General features: G+C 43.6%; 1 protein-coding gene across 2 annotated transcripts in view; it reads right to left on the bottom strand.

Annotated features, from left to right (window-relative positions):
• LOC108626039 (homeobox protein unc-4) overlaps window positions 1–13371 on the bottom strand; it is a 33387-nt gene extending 20016 nt beyond the window's left edge. The window contains exon 1 of one of the 2 annotated variants that reach the window (XM_026814463.1): window positions 10868–13371. In XM_026814463.1, the coding sequence (XP_026670264.1) occupies window positions 10868–11240 (373 nt within the window). In that variant the 5' untranslated portion in view covers window positions 11241–13371. The remainder of the gene's footprint in view (window positions 1–10867) is intronic. The other variant, XM_018026444.2, reaches the window with a different exon arrangement.
• Between the last annotated feature and the right edge of the window lie 7302 nt (window positions 13372–20673).

The following is a 20673-nucleotide window of genomic DNA, read 5'->3' as shown; positions in this document are numbered from 1 at the left end:
GATTTAAAATTTTGCAGGTAGCTTTCTAATAGTAATAGGAATCTATAATAACAAATTCAACATGCTAGCATTGTTTAAGTGTACGGCCTATACATCCTTAAGTTTGTTCCCTAGAACAGTTTGAAGTGTTTAAACTTTTACTTCCTCGTGCAATTGTTAAATAAAAGTTCAAGTTCAAATTCAACCAGTGCATGTAATATTTATTTAAATACTAATTTCACAACAGAGAATTGCGACATGGAATATAAAGTATTTTGATTTTATTGAAATAAATTCTGTATCAATTCTAAGCTCAATGAATTTATTCAATGCTGTAGTACAAGAAAGAAATAAAAACCAATCAGAAAACAATTATTGCTGATAGTTTCTGTACTTTAAAACAACAAGTGTCAATAAACTCTGTTATACAATTACACACGATGTAAGATTCTTTAATTATTTTGTTGAAATTTGTAACGCATCATACTGTACCTTTCCTTGTCAATCAGTTTAAGTAGTATACGATTGCTGATTTAGTAACTTATGAACAGGAACGTATACATATGTATACATAGACTCTGATCTCGTTCGGAACGGAAGCTTCCGCCGAGCTGCATGAACGCGTGTCTTGGAATTACGAACGGAGTTGGGAAATTGTCAGCCTCGCAACGTAATTCATGGTTATTAGACTCGCCAGTTGACGTTACGTCGCGTGAAACGCGGCAAAATTGGCTCGGATATGAGACCAGAATCTGGGACTCGAGGCAAAAATGATATACGGAATGGGAATCGTGACTTCTGTCAACGATTTAATTGAAAATATAAAATCTTCAAATTTACTGAGACCAATTAGTACATTTGATTTATTTAATGAAAAATAATTTCCATTGTGTACAAATTTTCAAACAACTGATCAGTCGATTAGTAAACAAGAATGAATTCAATGGTTGCATGCTTAGCCTCCCGAAACCGGGAGCAAATCTCGGTTCTGATCGCCTAAATGGAAACGAGACAGTTCACTCGAGACGGCAAATTAAATAAAGCAACCTACCAACTCGCGTAATACGCCGATTATAATTACACAGATTCCAGACCGATTAGCGGAGCCACGCAACTTAATCTCGACTTAATCTCGGCCTCCCGTGGTTCATCCGCGGACATTAAGTTTAAACAAACGTCGGAAGCGTCGTTTTCGGACTGTGCGAGGCCGAGATCGATAAATGAAGTTCGATATCCCGAGGAAGCCGAGAAATTATATCCCGCAGCCCCTAACAAGCCGCGCCGCTGTTGTATTTTTCGCATAATTATACCAGACGGCCGTGTAAACAAATTAAGAAGCACCATCGCATCGCTCGGTTCGAGGGATCGCGATAACCGGCCTCGACGCGCATGTTAATTTTTATCCGCATCTACATCTCCATCTTCTGCTAATATTGAAATCGTTCCTCCCTCCTTCGCTCCTCTACACTCTTTCATTTCATTTCGCAAACGTTTCCCCCCGTTTTTTTTCCACAGCGCTACCTGTCACATTGTTTATGCGAGAAATGAGTTTTGCAAAATTAATTATCTATACAAGTTTTGCGACTGTGTATAAACCAGACTTCATGAATCGTCGTTTGACAGTAATAATGCTTGACAAATTAATGTTCGAACAAGCGTTTAACCAATGATTGAGTAATGCAGAATAATTTATACAGAATGTATAGTAAATAACGGAAGAGCAAATTATTAAAATATTTTTTGTTCCTTAAATATTCTCACTGATACGAATGAACAAAATGAAAATCTGTTGCTAATAACTTTGTTACGCGTCAAAGCACTTCGTCACCGGTTATTGAGCCGGCAATTAATAACTCGATATAGCACAGACTCGCTTATCACTTACGGTCGTTGGCGATCGGGGAAAGGGCTCGAAGAAAAATGCGAACTCGCGTGCCTCAGCTTGTTGTTAGCCACCCTCTCGCCACCCTAATTACTAACCATGGGTTGTTACCCCGTGGCGTGTCATTTGCCCGGCAATATCGTATCCACCTCGTTCTTGCGTGCGATTCTCTTTCGCGTCGATTGTTTTAAAGTGCCGATCGCGAATCGGTCGAATCTTTTTACCCCTCAATGAAAATAACGACGACTACGATTATACAACTGCTCGCGCTTGAACCACGCTTGGAAACGATTTACTTAATAAAGAAATCCATCATTCTCTTATTTAATTTAATTCCAGATATTGTAATTTTTATTTCACACTTGGCGGCTTTCGATATTAGCGGCTGATAACGCGTTTCTTAATTATAGTTCCTAACAATAGCTACACTGTGTTAGCCAATCTTCTTGCGCCACGCCGCCGACCCAATCTAATCGGCCCGTGCATTTTAATTGAATTACTGCGAAAACAATGTTTCCAGCGCGTAGAGTCGCTGCGATAAATCCCGGGGAATCGGAATTTAATAACTAATTGCACGTAGCGAGGGTAGCGTTTCGCCTACTTGCCGCAGACGAGTATTGATAAATGATCCGTGATTCATATCCGCTCGCCTCGATACGAGGATAAATACTGCCTGTTACATCTACTCATGAGCGGTAAGAAAAATTCTTTTCGACGATATAGCCAAGAGTTAAGATATTCCATAGATTTCTAGATGCACGTGCAATTGAAATCGATTTTTAATAAACGTTACGCCACTTAGTAAATTCGGATACACGTGCCAAGTTTCCGATAGTGAAAGATCGAACGTGTGCTTTAAGATGTGTGCCAGCGATTTCAACGGTGGATGTGCAAAGCGCAGATGAAACAAAGTTTGGCATTAAGTAACCTCTCTCGTCACGATATAATTGTCAGTTTTTCAGCTGGATACCCTTTGTCTGATATTTAGCTTCGCACGATACGCCTCATCAATCGTTCCTTTATTACCTCGCGTTCTACTCCTCGGAACGATCGTCTCGTCACGAAACGAAGTCAGTATCTTCGTATTGTTTGCGGGCAGCGAAATTCATATCGGATTTCTCGCCGAATCGTAAAGATTGCCGAATTCAATTTCTGTTACGAACGTGAAATGTCGCGGCGGTGTAGTTCCACGTCTCGGGCGACTCGGGGAATTGAGTAAGCCCCGATGGAGGAGAGTTAGGAGATCCCGTCATAAATTTCGTGCTATTAAGTTGCATGCGAGGCGTACGTACCGCAATCACGGCGCGCCGCCGCCGCGCCACGGTATACCACGATTTTGCCACTGTGCAGCAATTTAAACGTCATACAACACAATTACCGCGAAAGAAACGCGGCAGGGAAAAGCCTTTTAAAGGCTTCGACTCCCGAGCATGGACTTTCTCGTAATACATCAGGAACAACCCTTCCCACCCCCCCTATATTTCTTCTTCGTGAGCGAAACGATTCCAGGTTTTGATGTCTTTATCGAACCTGACAACTCAGTGCCCCTAGATTTTCCAGAAACAGCCAATAACAGCGAAACGCGATTTATTACATGAAAATTCCATACATCAGTAAATAAATGATTCCAGGTTTCAATATCTTCATCAAACATAATTAACAACTATTTTACTAGAAACACGTCTTAGTTTATTAAAATTCTATACATACGAAGAAAAGAAATTATGAATGAGAACGCGAATGTAAATGAAAAATCATGAAATTTCGAAGTATGAAAGTGATGAATCACCGGGGGGCAGCTTAGAAAAATGCGAGAATGGGAATCAGACGCTTATTAGAAGGCGGAGGGAGAATCTGGGACACGAGTTCCTTCGGAACGACGTTTCACGAGACATTAATCCACCCGCAAGGGTTGCGGCGGCTGAGGGACGGGGGAGGTTAGGCGGAGTTCGAGTTACAGCGAGGCAAGTCAGAAAGTAATAAAAGGGAGATTCTTATCGTCAGAGACAATTAGCGAGGCATATAAATACGCGGCGTATTTATAGTCTGTCAGCCGTATCTTTTCCCAGTACTCCTCCGCCCTACCTTTTTTACTCCGCAGCAATTCCAGCTATTTAATTGACATCCCGTTCTTCGACAATAGGCGAAACCGATTAATAAATGCTTCCTTCATTGCATCAGAAATCTTCAAGAAAGAATTTAACGAATTTCTTAAAATGAAAAAGAATCGATTTAATTATTTCTTTTTATTACGAGTAATTTTATTCTCCCCTTGGAATCATTTTAAATTAAAAAGGACTAAATATGTGCCTGAAGTACTCAAATAAAACAGAAACATGGATTAATTTCACATTTCTAAAAATAACTCTTGCTATCAAATGAGAAATAGACGTTTTACAACAGAAGATCGTAATAGAAATAATTGAGAGATTGAAATTAGAACAGAAGGGTGGGACTGCGGCTATTACCATTTTATTGGCAATGATTAAGTTAACGAGGCTCCGATAGAAGGGTTGCGTAACGCTTTAGATATCGTTAATCGAACACAGTTCGAAAGCGACGGTCAGCGAACGGTCGTGATTCCCAGTTTCAGAACAACATCCGGAACCATAAGTTTTTATCTTATCGCAGAAAGCTTCGAGAACCTGTACGCAACGCGTCCACCGCGCTAATTTAATATTCGTGTTCCCTATCTGAGAGGTCTCGTCCGACTGATCGGTCACTTGATTTTACAATAACTGGTTGACAGTTCTTTCAAAAGTTGACCGTGCGACATTTTATCGGGCGATTAACGAGCAAGAGGACACGAGATATGCAAAATTCAAGTATATTATTAATTGGAAACATGCATATAGATATCGAGAAATAAACAACAAGTTTTGCAATTAACAGAGACTACATCTGTTCCAGATGAGAAAAATGCTACTCGAGATTATCGGAAAATCTATAATTAAAAATTAATTGGACATTCGCCGAAAAGAATCATTGGTACATCTGGACGAGCCGACGATAGCATAAAATAATCTATCAGAGACGTTGGAGGAACTATTTACGTACATTAGAAGATTCTATAAAGTGGTAAGTTGAAATCGAACGGAAAAGCGAATGAAATTCGATCGTGGATCAACATTTCCCAAAGCAATTAAAACTTCGAAGTTCCCGATCCGTTGCCAACAATTTAGGTAGATCTCGTAATTTTTTCAATTAACCTCGTATCGCGTGATACGCGAGGCGTAAATTTTTGTCCAAACCCCCGGACTGATTCGCCGTAATGTCGGTACGAATTTCGCAAGATCTCCGATTCTCTCAAAGTTTCATCACAAAGAAGTTGAAATGGAAAAGCGATAATAGTCCCGGGTCGACGATTCCCGTTCTTCGGTTCGTTCGAGAAAAACGTTCACGGAGCCAAGCAGCAAAGGAGAAGAAGACGACGAAGAAGAAGAAGAAGAAGAAGAAGAAGAAGACGAGGAGTGGGAGGAAGAAGCTAGAAATCGATGGGTCAGCTCGGGGAGGGTGGGACAGGCGAGGACGGGGGTGTCGAGGGGTCATAGTCGTGGTGGAAAAAGGAGCAAACAAAAGCGGGACGGCTCCGGGTAATAACTTAATTTAAACTAAACTACAGTTTAATAATTCTCGGCCGGGTCGGCCGTGGAAGATGCAGCGGGCAACCAGCAATTTCAGAGCCGTCGTTAACTGCCGGTCGTTAGTCCCTTTTCAAAACTTCTTTCTTTCTCTCGCCCTCCCCGGCCCCCGCCCCCTCTCGCTCCGAATCCCTTTCGTCCTCGCTTCATCTCTTCCCTCCCGCCTTCCCTCGGCCCCCTTCTACTTCTCGTGTTCACCTCCTATCGGCAACACCAGCCACGGTGTTACCACTACCAACGTTAAACAGCTAACGCGGGTTCAGGCCACGGGGCTAATTTCGCGAGCGTTCCGTTTGCGTGCAACCACGGCGAATCTCGCCACGGGCCCGGCAGAAAACCGACAAATTGAATCGTCCCCGGCCCTTCGTTCCCTCGGATTCCTCCTCGTCCCGAGTTTTTCGGGCCCCGGGAACGAGATCGGTCGTTGCACGCGACCATGTTTTTTTCCATACGATTCGCAGAAAGAATCCACGAACCCACCCCCACACAAACCGACGACTCTTCTCAAATTGTTTCATAAAAGAAAAGTAATGGTAGTAATGTTATCAGTAATCTTTATCAATAATACCAGTCGGTAAATTAAACGTGTCTCATACATGTTTTTCTCGTTACATTTTACTCGTGGCAAAAACTATTGGAAATTGCAAGAGAGAGACGAGTCTTGTTTTTCGATGAAATAGCAGGATGATTGGCAAAGGGATCGGTTTTGGAATCTAACACGCGTGGAGCGAACGGAGCTTCTTATTCGAAACGAGCACGGTTTCTTTTGAGAAGTGGCCGGCGTTATCGCGAGGGCATCCTGTCATTATTTTACGATTAGACCGAACGAACATGCATTAGAGGCCGGGTTGACACAAAAACCACTGATTTGTCGAGCTGGATGAAAGCGATGGCCAAGATGAATCGATGGGTGGAGGAACGAAAAAAAAAAAAACAGAGGAGAAGAAGCTTGGGTATTAACGATCCCCGGTTGAAGATCGCTTACGGAAGCTGGAATAAATCATATTATCAACATGATGTCTTTGCGTTACGTCTCAATCTATGACCGCGAGAGATCCATCATCATCCCGGACGCTTTAAACTAACTATGTACCCAACGCAATAAGAGATCCGTCAAACTTTTTCCCCCTGAATTAATATCATGCCCAAAGCTACGAACAACTATCAGGCGCGAATTCTCGTATCTCTCTCAATTTGAGATTTTCCCTTGCTTGTTAATTTTCCATAAATTCACGAATCCTCGAGACGGACTGACATTAAACCTTTCGCTTCGTATCCAATAGAAAATCTTTACAATGCGTGGTATCTTGTAATGGAAGCGAACGGCAGTGAACGAAACGAGAAAGCGAAGTGTACACTCGCAGCGCATTATCATATATTATTGATTATTACAGTTCTTTGACAAAACGCGGATTGAGATTGGAATACGAGCCGGCGGCGGCTTTCATCGTCGCGGATGACTTTATCTGAGGAGGGCAGCCATCGACCGATCGACCGGATGTCGCGAACCGGTCATTACTCACGCGTTATTTCCACGTAATCTGTTTCCGAGTGGATCTCTAACAATTTTCCGCGAACGCGAATCAAGAAGGATCGCCAGCGATTTAGAGCAACGCTTCGTGCAGCGACGGCAGACGGCTTCTACTGATCATCTCGTCACCAATAAAGATACCTTAACAATACGATGCACGCGAAACTTCTCTTTGTCTCGTGTATTAATAATCAGAATATGTCGTAAAATATAAAACGTAATTTAAAGGGTGATAAGTTCTCTCACTTGGGTGTATGAACGAGATCATTAAATTGAATCAAGTCCAATATACAGAAGTCTTGAGCTTCTGAGAAATGTTACATTCACAGTTCAGAATGCTGAACACTGAGAATCAAGATATAAAAATCTGATACAGGATTCTGATTAATTTTAAAAAATTCAACCTGTCCATTCTAGATTGATATTAAAATGAAACGAAGGTGTGTACAAGATCTTAGTATCGATATACTTACAAGATAAAATACGGAAACTGATAAGATAATTTTTGATTTCATGCCTTGTACTGTTACAAACGGCCGGGAGCGTCGAACGTTTCTTAGCTGCTTTCTCTTTATCTGGATTTTATTCCCGCGAGCGGAATATTAATTAGCCGCTGTCGGTGATCAACGGATCGACGCTCCTCGCGTTAATTTCCTATAATGTATTTGTTGTAATTAGCCGCCGCTCGGGGCGTCGCTAATAAAGAGGAAATTATTGGATTCCATCGCGGAGCATCGGTCCCCGATTCAGATAAACGCTCCCTGTTCCCCGTCTCGATTTCCCCCCACGCCCACTTCATTAAACGGGAGAGCGTCTCGATTTCGCACAAACCAATTTTCTCAAAATAAGATCGAGATCGACTATTCTAATACGCTCAAACAATGATTTCTACGTTGATTATCTTCATGTCTTTAATAGGATTACAAATACAAGAAACAGACTGATAGAACAAAATTAACAAATATTCCAATAATAGAAAATTAATAATTTATTATTTTTAAGTATTTTTCTTAACCGATAATGATACAGTCATTGAAGAAGAAAATATTCCAATGGAATATGTAATACGGCGATAAACGGCGGAAATGGAATATTGATAAATATAAAAACGAGCTTAGTATCCTCGGTGGCAAAGATGGTTTCGCATTATAGGAACTATAAATCTGGAATTGCGAAGGCTGAAGATTTCTTTGAATGGAACGATCGGACACTTAATGTCAACGGAGTAATAAAACTTCTAAAAATACGATCTAACGTCGGCTACGCCTCGCGGGGCACTTAACAAAATAAATAACTCTTTCTATAATTGCAAAAACAAGAAGAGGAGGATAAAGACAAAAAGAGGAGAGATGCCTACTGTTTTCGAATACAATTACACGTATCAAACGGTGGCCGAGAGAAATAGCCTGCAATTTACCCGCGATTCCAAGAAAACCGATCAATTCCCTTAAACTAGCCTCATTACTGAAATAACTCAATAACTCGCCAGGTCTATAATCAGTTCACGATACAATTACTCGTCGTGAACGAGTCTCGATTAATTGCTCGTAGGAGAGCCTATACAAAATTTCCCATAATTTACCAACAAAAATAAGAGACACAATGAGAATGATAATCGACGTGGTTCGATTACTATCTCGACCAATTAGGAAAACAGGAGACAGTGTTTTTCAGCCCAGTTACTTTCTCAAAGAAACATCTTAAAAATTACTTCAACCTTTCCTATTCTAAATTAAAACAACGACACGTCGCAAACTATCTGTAGCTTCATAAAGTCTTATCATCTGCTATGAAAGCGGACTGTTTATAAAATCAACCAATTTTTACCGAACCCGTTGGAACGTAATTGACGGTAAATTCGCGGAAAACGGGGCTCGTCAGGCGCGGAGAAAGTGACTCTAAAAGAGCGAGGCATAGAGGAGAAGCTGATCTCTCACGGCTGTCAGACGTGACACGTTTATCTTAAACAGTGTTACGTTCAACACTCGCGGAACTCATTAGTTAGGGCTGCGCGCGTTGCAGTCTGCACTTTTGCCTACGAATCCCATTAGCCAAATTGGAAAGAGGAGTAGATACATGTGTAGTTCGTTTCGTAGAATTACCGGTTTCACTTAGCTGTACGTGTCTTTCGAGACCCTTGATCCCGGACGTGTTCAACGATATTTATTCAATTACTACGTTCTTTGTTAAAAAGTTTCACCAACTTCCTGACACGCAAATTTTCCTATCACGTCCGAGATAGGATTTAAGTGTCTCGTTTCACACACGTTCTTATATTTAAAGTAGTAGAAAGGCAATAGACAAAGAATTGTATTAAATGCCTTTAGTACAATGGGAGATAATTCGCGAAGAAAGCACGTCATAAATCCTTGCAGATTGTATTCGCGCTTCTTGAGACCGACTAGTCATTCGGCGTCGATAAATAAAGCAGAAATCATACTTGAGGGAGAAGCATTGAAGATCGACACGGTTTTACGCGAATTTCCGCGAAGCAGTCGGGAAAAGGTCGGAGAGAGAGAGAGGGATAGAGTTAAGTGGCGCTCCCTTCGAGACATAAACAAGCGTTAGGGACATGAATGGGATCACGTAAAAAACAGATTTCCACCCTCGATATCCTCGTGGCTACACGAAACGTGATTTCAGGCCGTCAGGCTCGGGGAAGAGTGGAAAAAGGGCGTTGCAGGTCGGGGCTAGCCCTGTGTAAGCGATCCCTGGGGCTCGTCAGGAACGATCTTATGATTGACCGTGTTACGACACTCCCTGTAGACCGTTTTCCGAACGTATCCTTCGAAACCGAAGCTGCTCGTGCCATAAGCAACTCGGCATCAGTTTCAGACACTCCTGACTTCAGTCGAACTTCCATCGTCACTTAATATTATGAGAACTGATACATAACGTTCTTACTTTAGTACCGTAAACTTGTTTTTATCAAACTTATACACAATTTTAATTGCTAAATATTATTTATGAATTTAATTAGTATTCCTGACCTCGTCGTAAAAATGTGTTTACGTCGCAGAATGTGTACCTAGTCATACTTTATGAGGAACACGAATAATTACACGCTACGACGTTGTAATGGATTATTTCGCCATTACCCAGAAATGTGTGAAGCTACTTAAAATTTAAAAACGGTTCTTCGTTATTCTCGCTCAGCGTCAGTTATGAACGTGAATGCTCGTGGAAAACTCTAGCAAACGGCATGATCTACAAATTATTTGACATAAACGCTGCTGAACATGAAGATATCAGCGTTTGGAAAAATGTGTAATACTCTCAAAAACAGGTTTAGCCAATTCAGAAATAGCACTGAACTTCCTATCCAGTTTCCATCCGATTAATGTAAATAGTAAACAGCATTAGCAGAAACGCGGGTTAATTTGTGCAGCAAACCAGGCGATAATGTAGTATACTGAGCGCCTTAAAATCGCAGCTTAAGCGAATTAAGTATGCAAACTACCGCGAGACAGAAACGGGTGTTCGAAATTTGATCCGATCCCATAAAAAAGTCGGCCGCGGGTATCCGGCTAATAGGATTAACCACACGATTTTTCATACAGAACTAGCAACTTTCTAAAGTAGATAAACGTCAATGATCGTCGACGAAATAATTACATCAACTAGAAGACTAATGTTCAGAGTTTTTAAGCAGATTGAAACTGATGTACGTGTGGCAGCTGTGTCGAATCGGAACGAACGGTGCAGACCGTTCCGAGTGAACGTTCTGATTCAATCTCGTTGGCGAGCTCGTTGAACCGATCGTAAGTGGTTCAACAAAAGTGAAACGTGTAAATCGCGATGGACGAGGACGGCCGGAAGGTAGCAGCCACTCACCTTTCTTCTCGTCATCATCGTCGGCGTGATCGCCGCCGTGGTGAAGATGATGGGCGGTTGGATGGTGGCTAGTTATCGCCGGCACCAGGGGGTGGTTCCCCAGCGCCGGGTGCGGGTGATGAGGATGATGATGACTTAGGAAACGGACGGCAGCCGCGGCGGCTTGATGCTGCGCCTGCATCGTCTGCTGGACCTGGGTCTGGACCTGACCGAGGACCGGATGATGCGGTGGCCATCCTGCCAGATGGAACGGAAACACGGGTGTCGCCCTCTGGAACAGCCTCGCCGGGGTCAAGAGGGAACCGCCGGAACCGCCGGAACCGCTGCCAGGAGGCAGTGGGAAAGACAGACCACCTCCTGGCTCGAGGACCATGTTTGGGACCAACTTGACGACCGGGTGTCTCTCCGCCGGAGAGATTTCACTGAAATTGCATTTATATCCTGATCTGGCTTCCGGCTTCGTTCGGACTCATGGGAACCGGCGATTGTCAGTGTCTCCGGGCTGCAGTACGACGCACGTGTTACGAAGTTCGTGAACGCTTCTCGTTTAGGAGAACTGTACGTTTACATTTTATAAACTCCGAATAGTCAGGTTTAAACGTTCATTGCTGTTAATTCGATGGAGTTAAACGTGTTCATTGACGTATCTAATTTGCAGAAATGGTTTTGTTTACGGTTGGTAGCCAGGTGAGTCGACAGCCGTCGGAAAGATTCGACGCTCTCTCGTTACAGTTTAGCTAAACTCTTGGAAGAATTCTCTTGGAAAACCAATGTAGATTTCTTTCTACCGTCGATGTCAATTTTATATTTGACTGTTTACTGAATTTTAAGGATCTCAACTAGTTCTCTGGATACGTCAAAGAATCATCATTTCGTTGAAACACGTGACAGTCTTCAGACTCCCTCGGTCCTTCCACGAATAGAATCTTCTAAAACTATCACTTCAAGCACAAGTCTTCCTGAATTCGGTCCAGGTGTTCGATCTAGCGTCCACTCCTCATCCCCAATCAGCGAATGCACCAAAAAGTCACCGAGGAAACTGAACCATGACGGAACACAGGTACCGGGTATCACTGATGTCGCATGATCACTGGCTGGAAACTGTTAGCCGGCGACTTCTCGGCACCTGGGTTACGCAATCTCGGTCACGAAAACACTGATCAGCTGTGTCGGGCGATTAGAGTCGGTTTCGGTGGCCCGTGGGTCCGCGGGGCAGATTTCGGCGGGCGCAAAGGGTATGGGGATTCCAGGGATTCCTTGCTGGCAAGGACCTGTTAGTGTTTAGGACCACTACGGCACGAGCCAACGGCACAGCACTATCTGCCCGGAGACCGAAGTAAACGGCTCCCCTCTGTCCGTGAACGCAAAACTGGTTTGGGTCGCCACCCAGAGGTATCCTATTGGTCGGAGACAAGGTGGATACGTGGGTGCCGCTCCGTTCCCGGCCAATCCGTGCGGACGGATCAAAACGGGGATCCCGCCCCGCGGACGGTTTTTTTTGCCCCGGAATTGAATCGACGCCCCTTCCTTCCAGTAATGGGAACCGACAGTGGGGATGAATCAATTGGCGGCTGCCCTGAAACCAGCCGCAAGATGGCTCCTCTCTTCCCCGCGCGCGACACCCCGGCAAAACCACCCCTGCACCTTTTGCCAGCGACCTTAGCCTCCAATTCCCGGCTCTCGAGACGCGCTCTCCACTGACTCAACGTCTCCCGTCTCTTTTTCTATGCTCCAGTTATTCCAGAAAATACCTTCGACCGTATAACTGGAGACTTTTATATAAATTGTCACAGATTGTATTCTAATAAAATACAGAGTGAATCAATGAAACGGTCTTGTTCTCGGCTGCAATTCCCTTATCAGAATTCTTGGCTCGATATCGGGGAAATTGAAAATTCGTTTCACTATCGGAGCCCATCGTCGTAATAGAAAATCAGCGATTATTGTAAAAGCTGATCTGAATGATTTTACGAGGGAAATCGTGAAGAGGAGGTTGTGGTTCAGCTGTTCGTCTTGGACGGAATGAGCCCGAGAACGTTTCCCTTTCTTCGCGATCGTTCTCCGAGGACTGTTGTGGTACCACCACTCCAGCAGCTCGTCCACCCCCACCAGAGGCGTATCTTCCACCCCTCCGGCCCTCGAGGGCACGATCCTCTTTTAATAAGAGCTCGGAGCTCGGAGGCGTTAAGTAATTACATCTATTCTCTTCTGGGGAGGAAATTACCTGCGCCTCGGGGTGGGAAAAATTAGGAAATTAAAATTAACCCCCGCCACGGCCTCTGTGTCTCTTCTCCTTCTCATCCTCCTTCCTCTTCGCTACTTGTTCGCCATTTCTGTTCCCTCTCAGTCGGTTTCGTCTCTCCTCTCACTCGGTTCCGAGCGTCTTACGCTTCCTCTCGGCTGCAGTCCGGCTGGCTGGAACTCTTCGTTCTCGAATTTAGGAGGAGCCGGCGGCCATTACCGCTTACGTAATCTTTTTACAGTGGCGGCAGCACCTTGTTAAGCAAAGTTATTTAGCGAGCCGACGCGCGGTGTTCCACTCCCGCCCCTATCCTTCAATTTATTTCGACGTACAGGGAAAAAGATCGCCGTGATCAATATCAGTCATAGGATTTTTATCACACCAAACGATAATTAACGTCGAATTAATCGAAGAACTTCGAATTCCACGGCTGACGTGCAAAATGAGATTTTTACATCTATCGTCCTTTCCTCAAGTTGAAAATTTATATCCCTCGGTATTAAGTTTGCAAACGATCCGTCGAGAATCGTACGAGATTTTCGTCCCGAAGTTTCCTTAGGAAAGTTCTAAAACCGTGCGCGAGCGTAGATACGTGTAAAGGCGACGCGACGGTTGAAACCCGGCGAGTTCCTAATTTACGCAGCCACCGTCGGAGCCCTTTTCCGGCCGAGGCTCCGTCGGAACTTCGCCGACGATTAAAACGCTTTAGTAATTAACCGGGTCTCCTCACCTTCGGTGGTAACAGTTACCGAACCCACCGAGCAACCTCCTTCCCGTCTCACCCACGCGCCCGGCATCCCCTTTGCCTCTTCTTACGGGGCATCTCTTCCAGCCACCCGCCCTACCCTCGGCGCTCCGCCGCCCCGCGCTTTCTCGCGCCACTTCTGGCCCGCTAGCGCATATTTAGGGTCGCCGGTTAGAGGTTGCCCGGGCAACCACCGTCGAGAAACCCTCTGTTCGTTGCCAGGGCAACCTTCGTCTTCCCGTTACAGCGTCGCATCCGCCTCGCGGACGGATTCAATTCGTGCGAGCGAGAACGAATCGACTTCTCAACCGGAAACGGTCTACGTGTTGCCAGAAAAAAGGATGACGCTCGCCGATTGTATTTGATAACCCGGCTCGTGAACCAGGCATTGAAATTCTGATTAGAAGACAGTAGTTGGCTATCTTCTGGTTTTCACAATGGAAACGCGATATTCTACAAAGTCTCGGAATAATTAATAGGACCTTTCTTGTATTTGGCAGATAGAGCAACAACTTTTGCCTGAAATATTTTCCGCCTGGACGATGAAAAAGTTTGTGCAATAAACAATTTTATTTGTTCATTAATTACTGATGCCAGGGAAAAGATTTTTATACAGAAATTGTAAGCATTGACGTCCTCTACAAGAAAGATTTTAGTCGAAACAGCAAACTTTTGACAAAAGATTTCGTTTTTCATCAATTACTCCTAAACTATTGGATCTACAGGAAAATTGCATACGACCTTATTTGTATCTGATAACTAAAGCTACAACTCCTGTCTGAAACATTTTTCATTAACGTCAATAGTTAACGAGTAATTAACAAAAAACGAAAAAGACAGTTTTTTGTCAAATATTCGTTAACTATTGACGATAGAAAAAAAATATGTTATACGAATTTTATTGATCTTCACAATACCTAGAACTTCTGTTTCAAACATTTTTCTTTAGCAGCAACACATAAGCAGTTATTGCCAAAAACGAAAATTTCGCAAAATCTCTGAACAGTTGAAATTTTTTTTCTCAAAATTTCGAAAAATGCTTCAAATAAAAGTTGTACAGACTGCTATTTTCTACAATGAAGATCGAATACTTGAGGAGTAATCAATGAATTATTTCGTCTATCGTCAACTATTCTTTAACGAGTGAGGGGGACATTGCATAGGACCTTTTTTTATAGAACCAGACTTGCATAGAAAATGCACATCAAAGTTTGAGAAAAAATTCAACTAGCACAATGTGAATAACTCCAGAAATTCCTAAAGGTTATTTCATCTCGTCTGAATAATACAATCGGGATCGGCACTCTAGACGGAAGGAGCGATCGTAAGCCCGATTCGCTTTCGTAATAAAGAAAAACGAGTCGCGGTAGGCGGTGAGAATTTCCCTGATCGTCGCGCGAAAATTCCGTGAACAGTGGCTGGTTTATGAAAAATTGATCGGCCGCCGTATCTCACGTTTAGGCGGATCCGTTGAAGGAAAGCAGGACACGCGCCGCTCGTCCATCAAAGCAGCACGGCTCGCCGCCGCTGTTGGCCCGTGCTTTAATATAAAACTTAAATAACGATACATAGAGCGGCCGCCATGACGAAAATGGGAAATAATCCCGCGAATAAGCCCTTCCCCGGGGCGTGATTCGCACGCTCTGCACTCGCGCCGGGAGAAATCCTGGCAAATTTCTGAATCACCCGACATCTTACAAATTACCTGAACACGATTAATTCCACTTGAGAACTTCCCAAGAAATAAACGACAGGAATTAAAGATGACGGAATTCAAGCGAAGCAAGGATTCAGTCATCAAACCAGAAATTACTCGTTTTTAAATAATGAGATCTATACGCACGATGAACGCATGTTTGAATTTCATTAAACGCTGGGAATCGACAAAAAAAATGAGAAATCATCCCGATGAATTATTTTCTTTCATATAGATTGTACGTGTCACAAGTTGCTTCCATAAAACTTTTTGCACCGGGCTTTGAGAAATGTCTGTACACGCACTGAAGTTTTTTGCGCGACACCGTCCGGTATCATGCACCGTGAGCAACTGAATAATGATATAATGATGACACGTCTCATACATATATGCAAGCTCCGCATTAGATTTTCCTCACGTTCAAGACGAATTAACTTGTATACGCAGCTAATTACTTCGTAATTGATAAATTAGGACTTGAACGCCATTCTTTGTAAACAAAAATTCATTCTCCTTCGATTTGCATTTTCTCCATTTATAAAATTAAACAAATAGCATTCGCCTATCTCTTATATTATTCCATTTATTCGAACGTAATTTTAACCGCGCCTCGGATATAATAAGAATAAATAAGCGCATGAATAAAAAAGTTCAACCGTAATTACAGAATTCTTAAACGCAGTTTCAACTGTTGTTTGAAAACTGTGGCATCGTTCGGCTCGATAAAAATTCCGGTACTGTCAGATTATTATTTCGCCAGATAAAACTGTGGAAGAAGAATTTAGCAGGGCGCCGCAGCGATTCGCCGCGTGCCAAGAGCGCGAGCGCCAGGACGACTAATTAAGTACGCCGTAAGTTAATTGAGCCGCGTAGGAGGAGAACCGAAGATACGAGGGAAACGTTAAACTGTGTAAACATCGGACTAATTACTCCGAGACTTTATCGTGCAGCGCAGCCAGCTCCGTTTAGTGCCGACGATATTCGCAGAGAAATCTGCGTCAATGTAGCAAAATATTTAACAAAACTTTCGGCCGAATAAAATAAAATCAGGAGAATTTTCAAGCTTATCTTTTGCATCAATGATATTCTTATAGCAATCGTTGTAAAATTGTATTTGGTAAAATACTGGACGTATGAATCGTAAGATAATTTTCAATTTCCTTTTAGAAATGCATTAGAATATCGTCACACGCTGCAATATTTAAATGTTAAAAGAAATTCCTGTACAAAACGGTTTATCTACGAAAATGCGGTCTGTTAGGTTTCCCCGAGGAAATAGTAAGGAGACCACGGTAGTTGAAAACGTCAGCGGAAATTGAACGAGGACAACGGAGCGCCACGATGACGTGTCGCGATTTAAAGAAGCCCGCCGCATCTAATCTGTGCTTGCATTTTTCCCCGACCCGCTGTTTCCTCGCAATAGAGACGAGATAAATACGTCAAACGTCAACCGGGCGGCCTCCGAGGTCGAGACAATCTCGCATTGAGAAATTTCAATTCATGAGAATCCATTGATCCGACCGAGGCTATTATAACGCGTTGTCACTATTACGCAACGCATCTTATAAAGAGAATCGGCACGTATATTGGGACTATCGATTTCTGTCAATTGTCTGTAAATTTCCTTCCACGAGTTTCGTCGTGAATATCTAAAAATACTTGGCTCCGTGTTTCCGAGAGTCTGAAAACATCCTTGTAACAAAAATACTCGATCCCCCGTACTCTGCAAGTGGAGAATCCCGAGATTCGCGGTCGCTTTGCAAGTCTAATTGCCGGTGCAATCGAGACCGGCGAGGGTGAGGGAGGGTTCGAGAGAAGAGAGGAGGAGAGGCTTTAGCCGAGAGGGAACAGCCATAACGGTCGGGCAAAAATGGGGTTGCCGGTGAAAGGGAGATGCAAAGATGGCTGCTGCTGCTGCGAAACGACGTGTCTACGTTTCTTCTTCGCCACCTTTTTTCCACCCTTCGCCTCTCCTTTCCCCGTTTCCCAATTCGATCGGGGATTCGAATCACGCGTCGGCGGTTAGTTCTGATTAGCGACAGGGCGAATGACGTACCACTGGCAGGAACCCGTGGCTCGAATACGGAAACAGTTCGTGTACGATGCAGGCGAGCGAGCAACGTGACCAACCTACCGCCCGCTGCTTTATGGGAATTTATTTAGGGGACTCGCGAACAGTTTTTACAATGTTTCCCGTCTCTCGCGACGTTTCCATTCGGATCCGAACGCGTTTCAGTTGCGAATTTAATATATTCCTAATATTGATAATTGCGGAAAAGGGAAATTACATCGCGAGGTGGACGTTAATTAAACGAATTTCCCCGTTGTAACCGGCGAGCACTGTAATTAAATTAATTAGCCGTTCACACGCGCGTTTATCATCGGAAACATTAAAACGCACCGCGAGCTTCTGATCTCTTCCTGTCAGTATGTTCCAATTAAATTGCCCCGGTCGCGTCGATATACCAAATGATCAAGCTTAACACGCGAGCTACGATAACTAACAATCGAACCGCATGCGCCAACGTAAAAGCATCGCGGAACAAATTATTTTATTTTTCATTGAATAATACGCGGCTGCATCCCCAAAAAGCATCCGATTTATCGCCCCCCTATATTCCAATTTGCTCGCGCGAAACACGGATGTCAATTTTCGAAAATTTCAGGGGAGAATGCACCAGGAAATTTTATGTCTGCCGCGTTATGAGTTCGGAAAAATATAAATTTTATCAAAAAGCGTAGCGTCAAATTAATTCGGACATTTCAGGAATTTACAATCACTATCTACGCAATTTTCTCGAGGAATGAATCACCATTTGAATGCATAAATGCTGTCTGTGGCTTAAATGGGTTTAAACTGTCTTAAGGGAGTAGACGATAGTGGCGTGAAAGCAGAATGTCAATGTTATCGACTGAATTGGGTAGGAATATTGGTTTACGCCATTCGATTCTACGCCTTTGTTTCTCAGAGGGAAATATTGGGTCTATTCGCGAGGCGCAAGAGAACGTTAAAGAAAAGACGCGTCGCGACGTCCTCTTAAATCACCGCGAAGATGGCTGACTGTTCCTTGCCGTCTCTCTCGCTTGGTATCCTCTGACCTTCTCCACCCGTTCGCCAACTCACGAATCCACGGGTCGCTTATCGCGCGAAACGATCTACGGGATCTCTATGGTACGGCACCGTTTTCTTCTTCTCCGTCTGGTTCAGAAGTGAAAGAGAAGCGACCGGACGGACACGCACCAACACACCGATAATAGAGCCGGCCACTCCGAACGCGGATAATGTAGTCCCCCAGTTGATTTATGGGTTAATAGTTAACCGGCCGTAAATAATGCTAATCACACTCTTATTATACGTTCCGGGACCGCAGCCAAGCCGCGGCGAATGTTTTGTCCCTGGCTCACGCCAGATTTCAGATCGACCGCAAGGAAACTCGACCAGCTCCGATTGGTCGAAGACGACTGTCCACTCGAAGCGGAATGGTAGTCGCAGAAAATGCGTAATACTCGTAATCCCTCTTTCGTTATTCTCATTCTGATCTTTTAATCAATTTATTAATCATTTCGCTGTTAATAGACTGGGAACTTATAGTATGAAATATAAAACATTTATGGCATTTCAGATTGATATTTCTTTTATCGCTTAAGCATTGCAATATGTATTCACTTTTGATATTTTATACACACTTGCGCAGCGTTCTTATGCATGGAATCAGACTTTAGGTTCATTGAGCAATACGCTGTTTCCTAATTCCTAACATTCGTCGTAAAAAGATTCGAGTTAGCAAACGAGGTTCAGGGGATATTGAATGTCAAGATACGAAAGGGGATGACCGGAAGTCGGGCTTCCAAAGGTTAGGGGAACGTCGAACCGACGAATGAGAAGCCGGCAGGCGAAATACCCGATACATTTTATTTCACCGAACGCGTTCTCAGCGAACGGTCTGCTGACTCGGTGCTTTCCCTCGTTTCTGCCGCAGCAGTTCCTCCAAAAAACGGCATGAGACCGTAGTTTCGTTTAGCCGAATGGAAAAGTAAAAAATCTAGTGAAATGTATTGCACAAAACCATATCGAAATTTCCACTATTTACTTAATCAAGATTTTATCGCAAAATTTCATGTAGAATTTATACGTAAAAAATATTCAAAATTGGATGAGAAACATCTTCCCTCGATATTTTATTCAGAAATTAAAATTATTCCGAAACGCTGGCAGCATAATTATTTCATTATCGATGAGCATGTCTTAATTTTCTTGACAAGAAAATGAAGAATCTACCTCGGTCTTGGTAATCGAGACAAATTTATGAAATCTATCAACCTGATCGAAGCATTAACATAATTTGACACTTTGCGTAAGTAGAATGGGCAGGTGGCTGGTCAGACGAGCGATATGTCATCAGCCACTGGAATCTACAGTCGCTACAAAGATACAGATTAATTAACGACGTCACCAAAGGTGCAATTCTTCAGTTCGAATATTGCAAGTAACAAAATCTCAAATCTCTGAACATGAAGAAAACTGTAACGTTGCACATGAAGAAGTGATATCGTAGTAAATCCTTATCATCAAAGTATCTCTCGCTATCGTTTCCATTGAGTGTACACGGCATTGACACGGGGAAAAAAGTGAGGTAAAACCGCGTTAAAAGTCGTATCGCCTGGAAGAACGTCGTTCCGGGCAACGTCGGCCGAGGAGGAGTAGAAGAAGAAGAAGAAGATGAAGATTGACCACCTTCGATGGTAATGGGCGCTTGATTACAAAGCACGCTTCAACTCCGGTCCTGCCCCCTGTTTATATCAATATCTCTCTTTTCTGCGTGCACACACGGGCACGCAGCACGTGTGTGCTCGCGGCTGATCGCGATGCCGTACACACCGGGGAATATAAACACCGGCGTGGCCTGGGGTACGCCGGTCAGCGTTCACCGGAAACACTAAATTTCTACGGACACCGCGGAACGAGGTATATCTAGGAATCATCAAGACTCGTTCCATCCTCGACGCCGCCGCGCCGCTGCAATTTTCGTCCCCGCGTTCTCGTGATAAAACGTCGTTCGTTTTAATGACATCCCTTCGACTCTCTGTGGAACGATCGGGCTTCGTCGAATTTCGACACCTGG

The sequence above is a fragment of the Ceratina calcarata genome, unplaced genomic scaffold, assembly GCF_001652005.2.
Source record: "Ceratina calcarata isolate Rehan_Ccalc_2016 unplaced genomic scaffold, ASM165200v1 scaffold39.2, whole genome shotgun sequence".
Taxonomy (NCBI): domain Eukaryota; kingdom Metazoa; phylum Arthropoda; class Insecta; order Hymenoptera; family Apidae; genus Ceratina; species Ceratina calcarata.
This window is presented reverse-complemented; position numbering and strand designations above follow the sequence as displayed.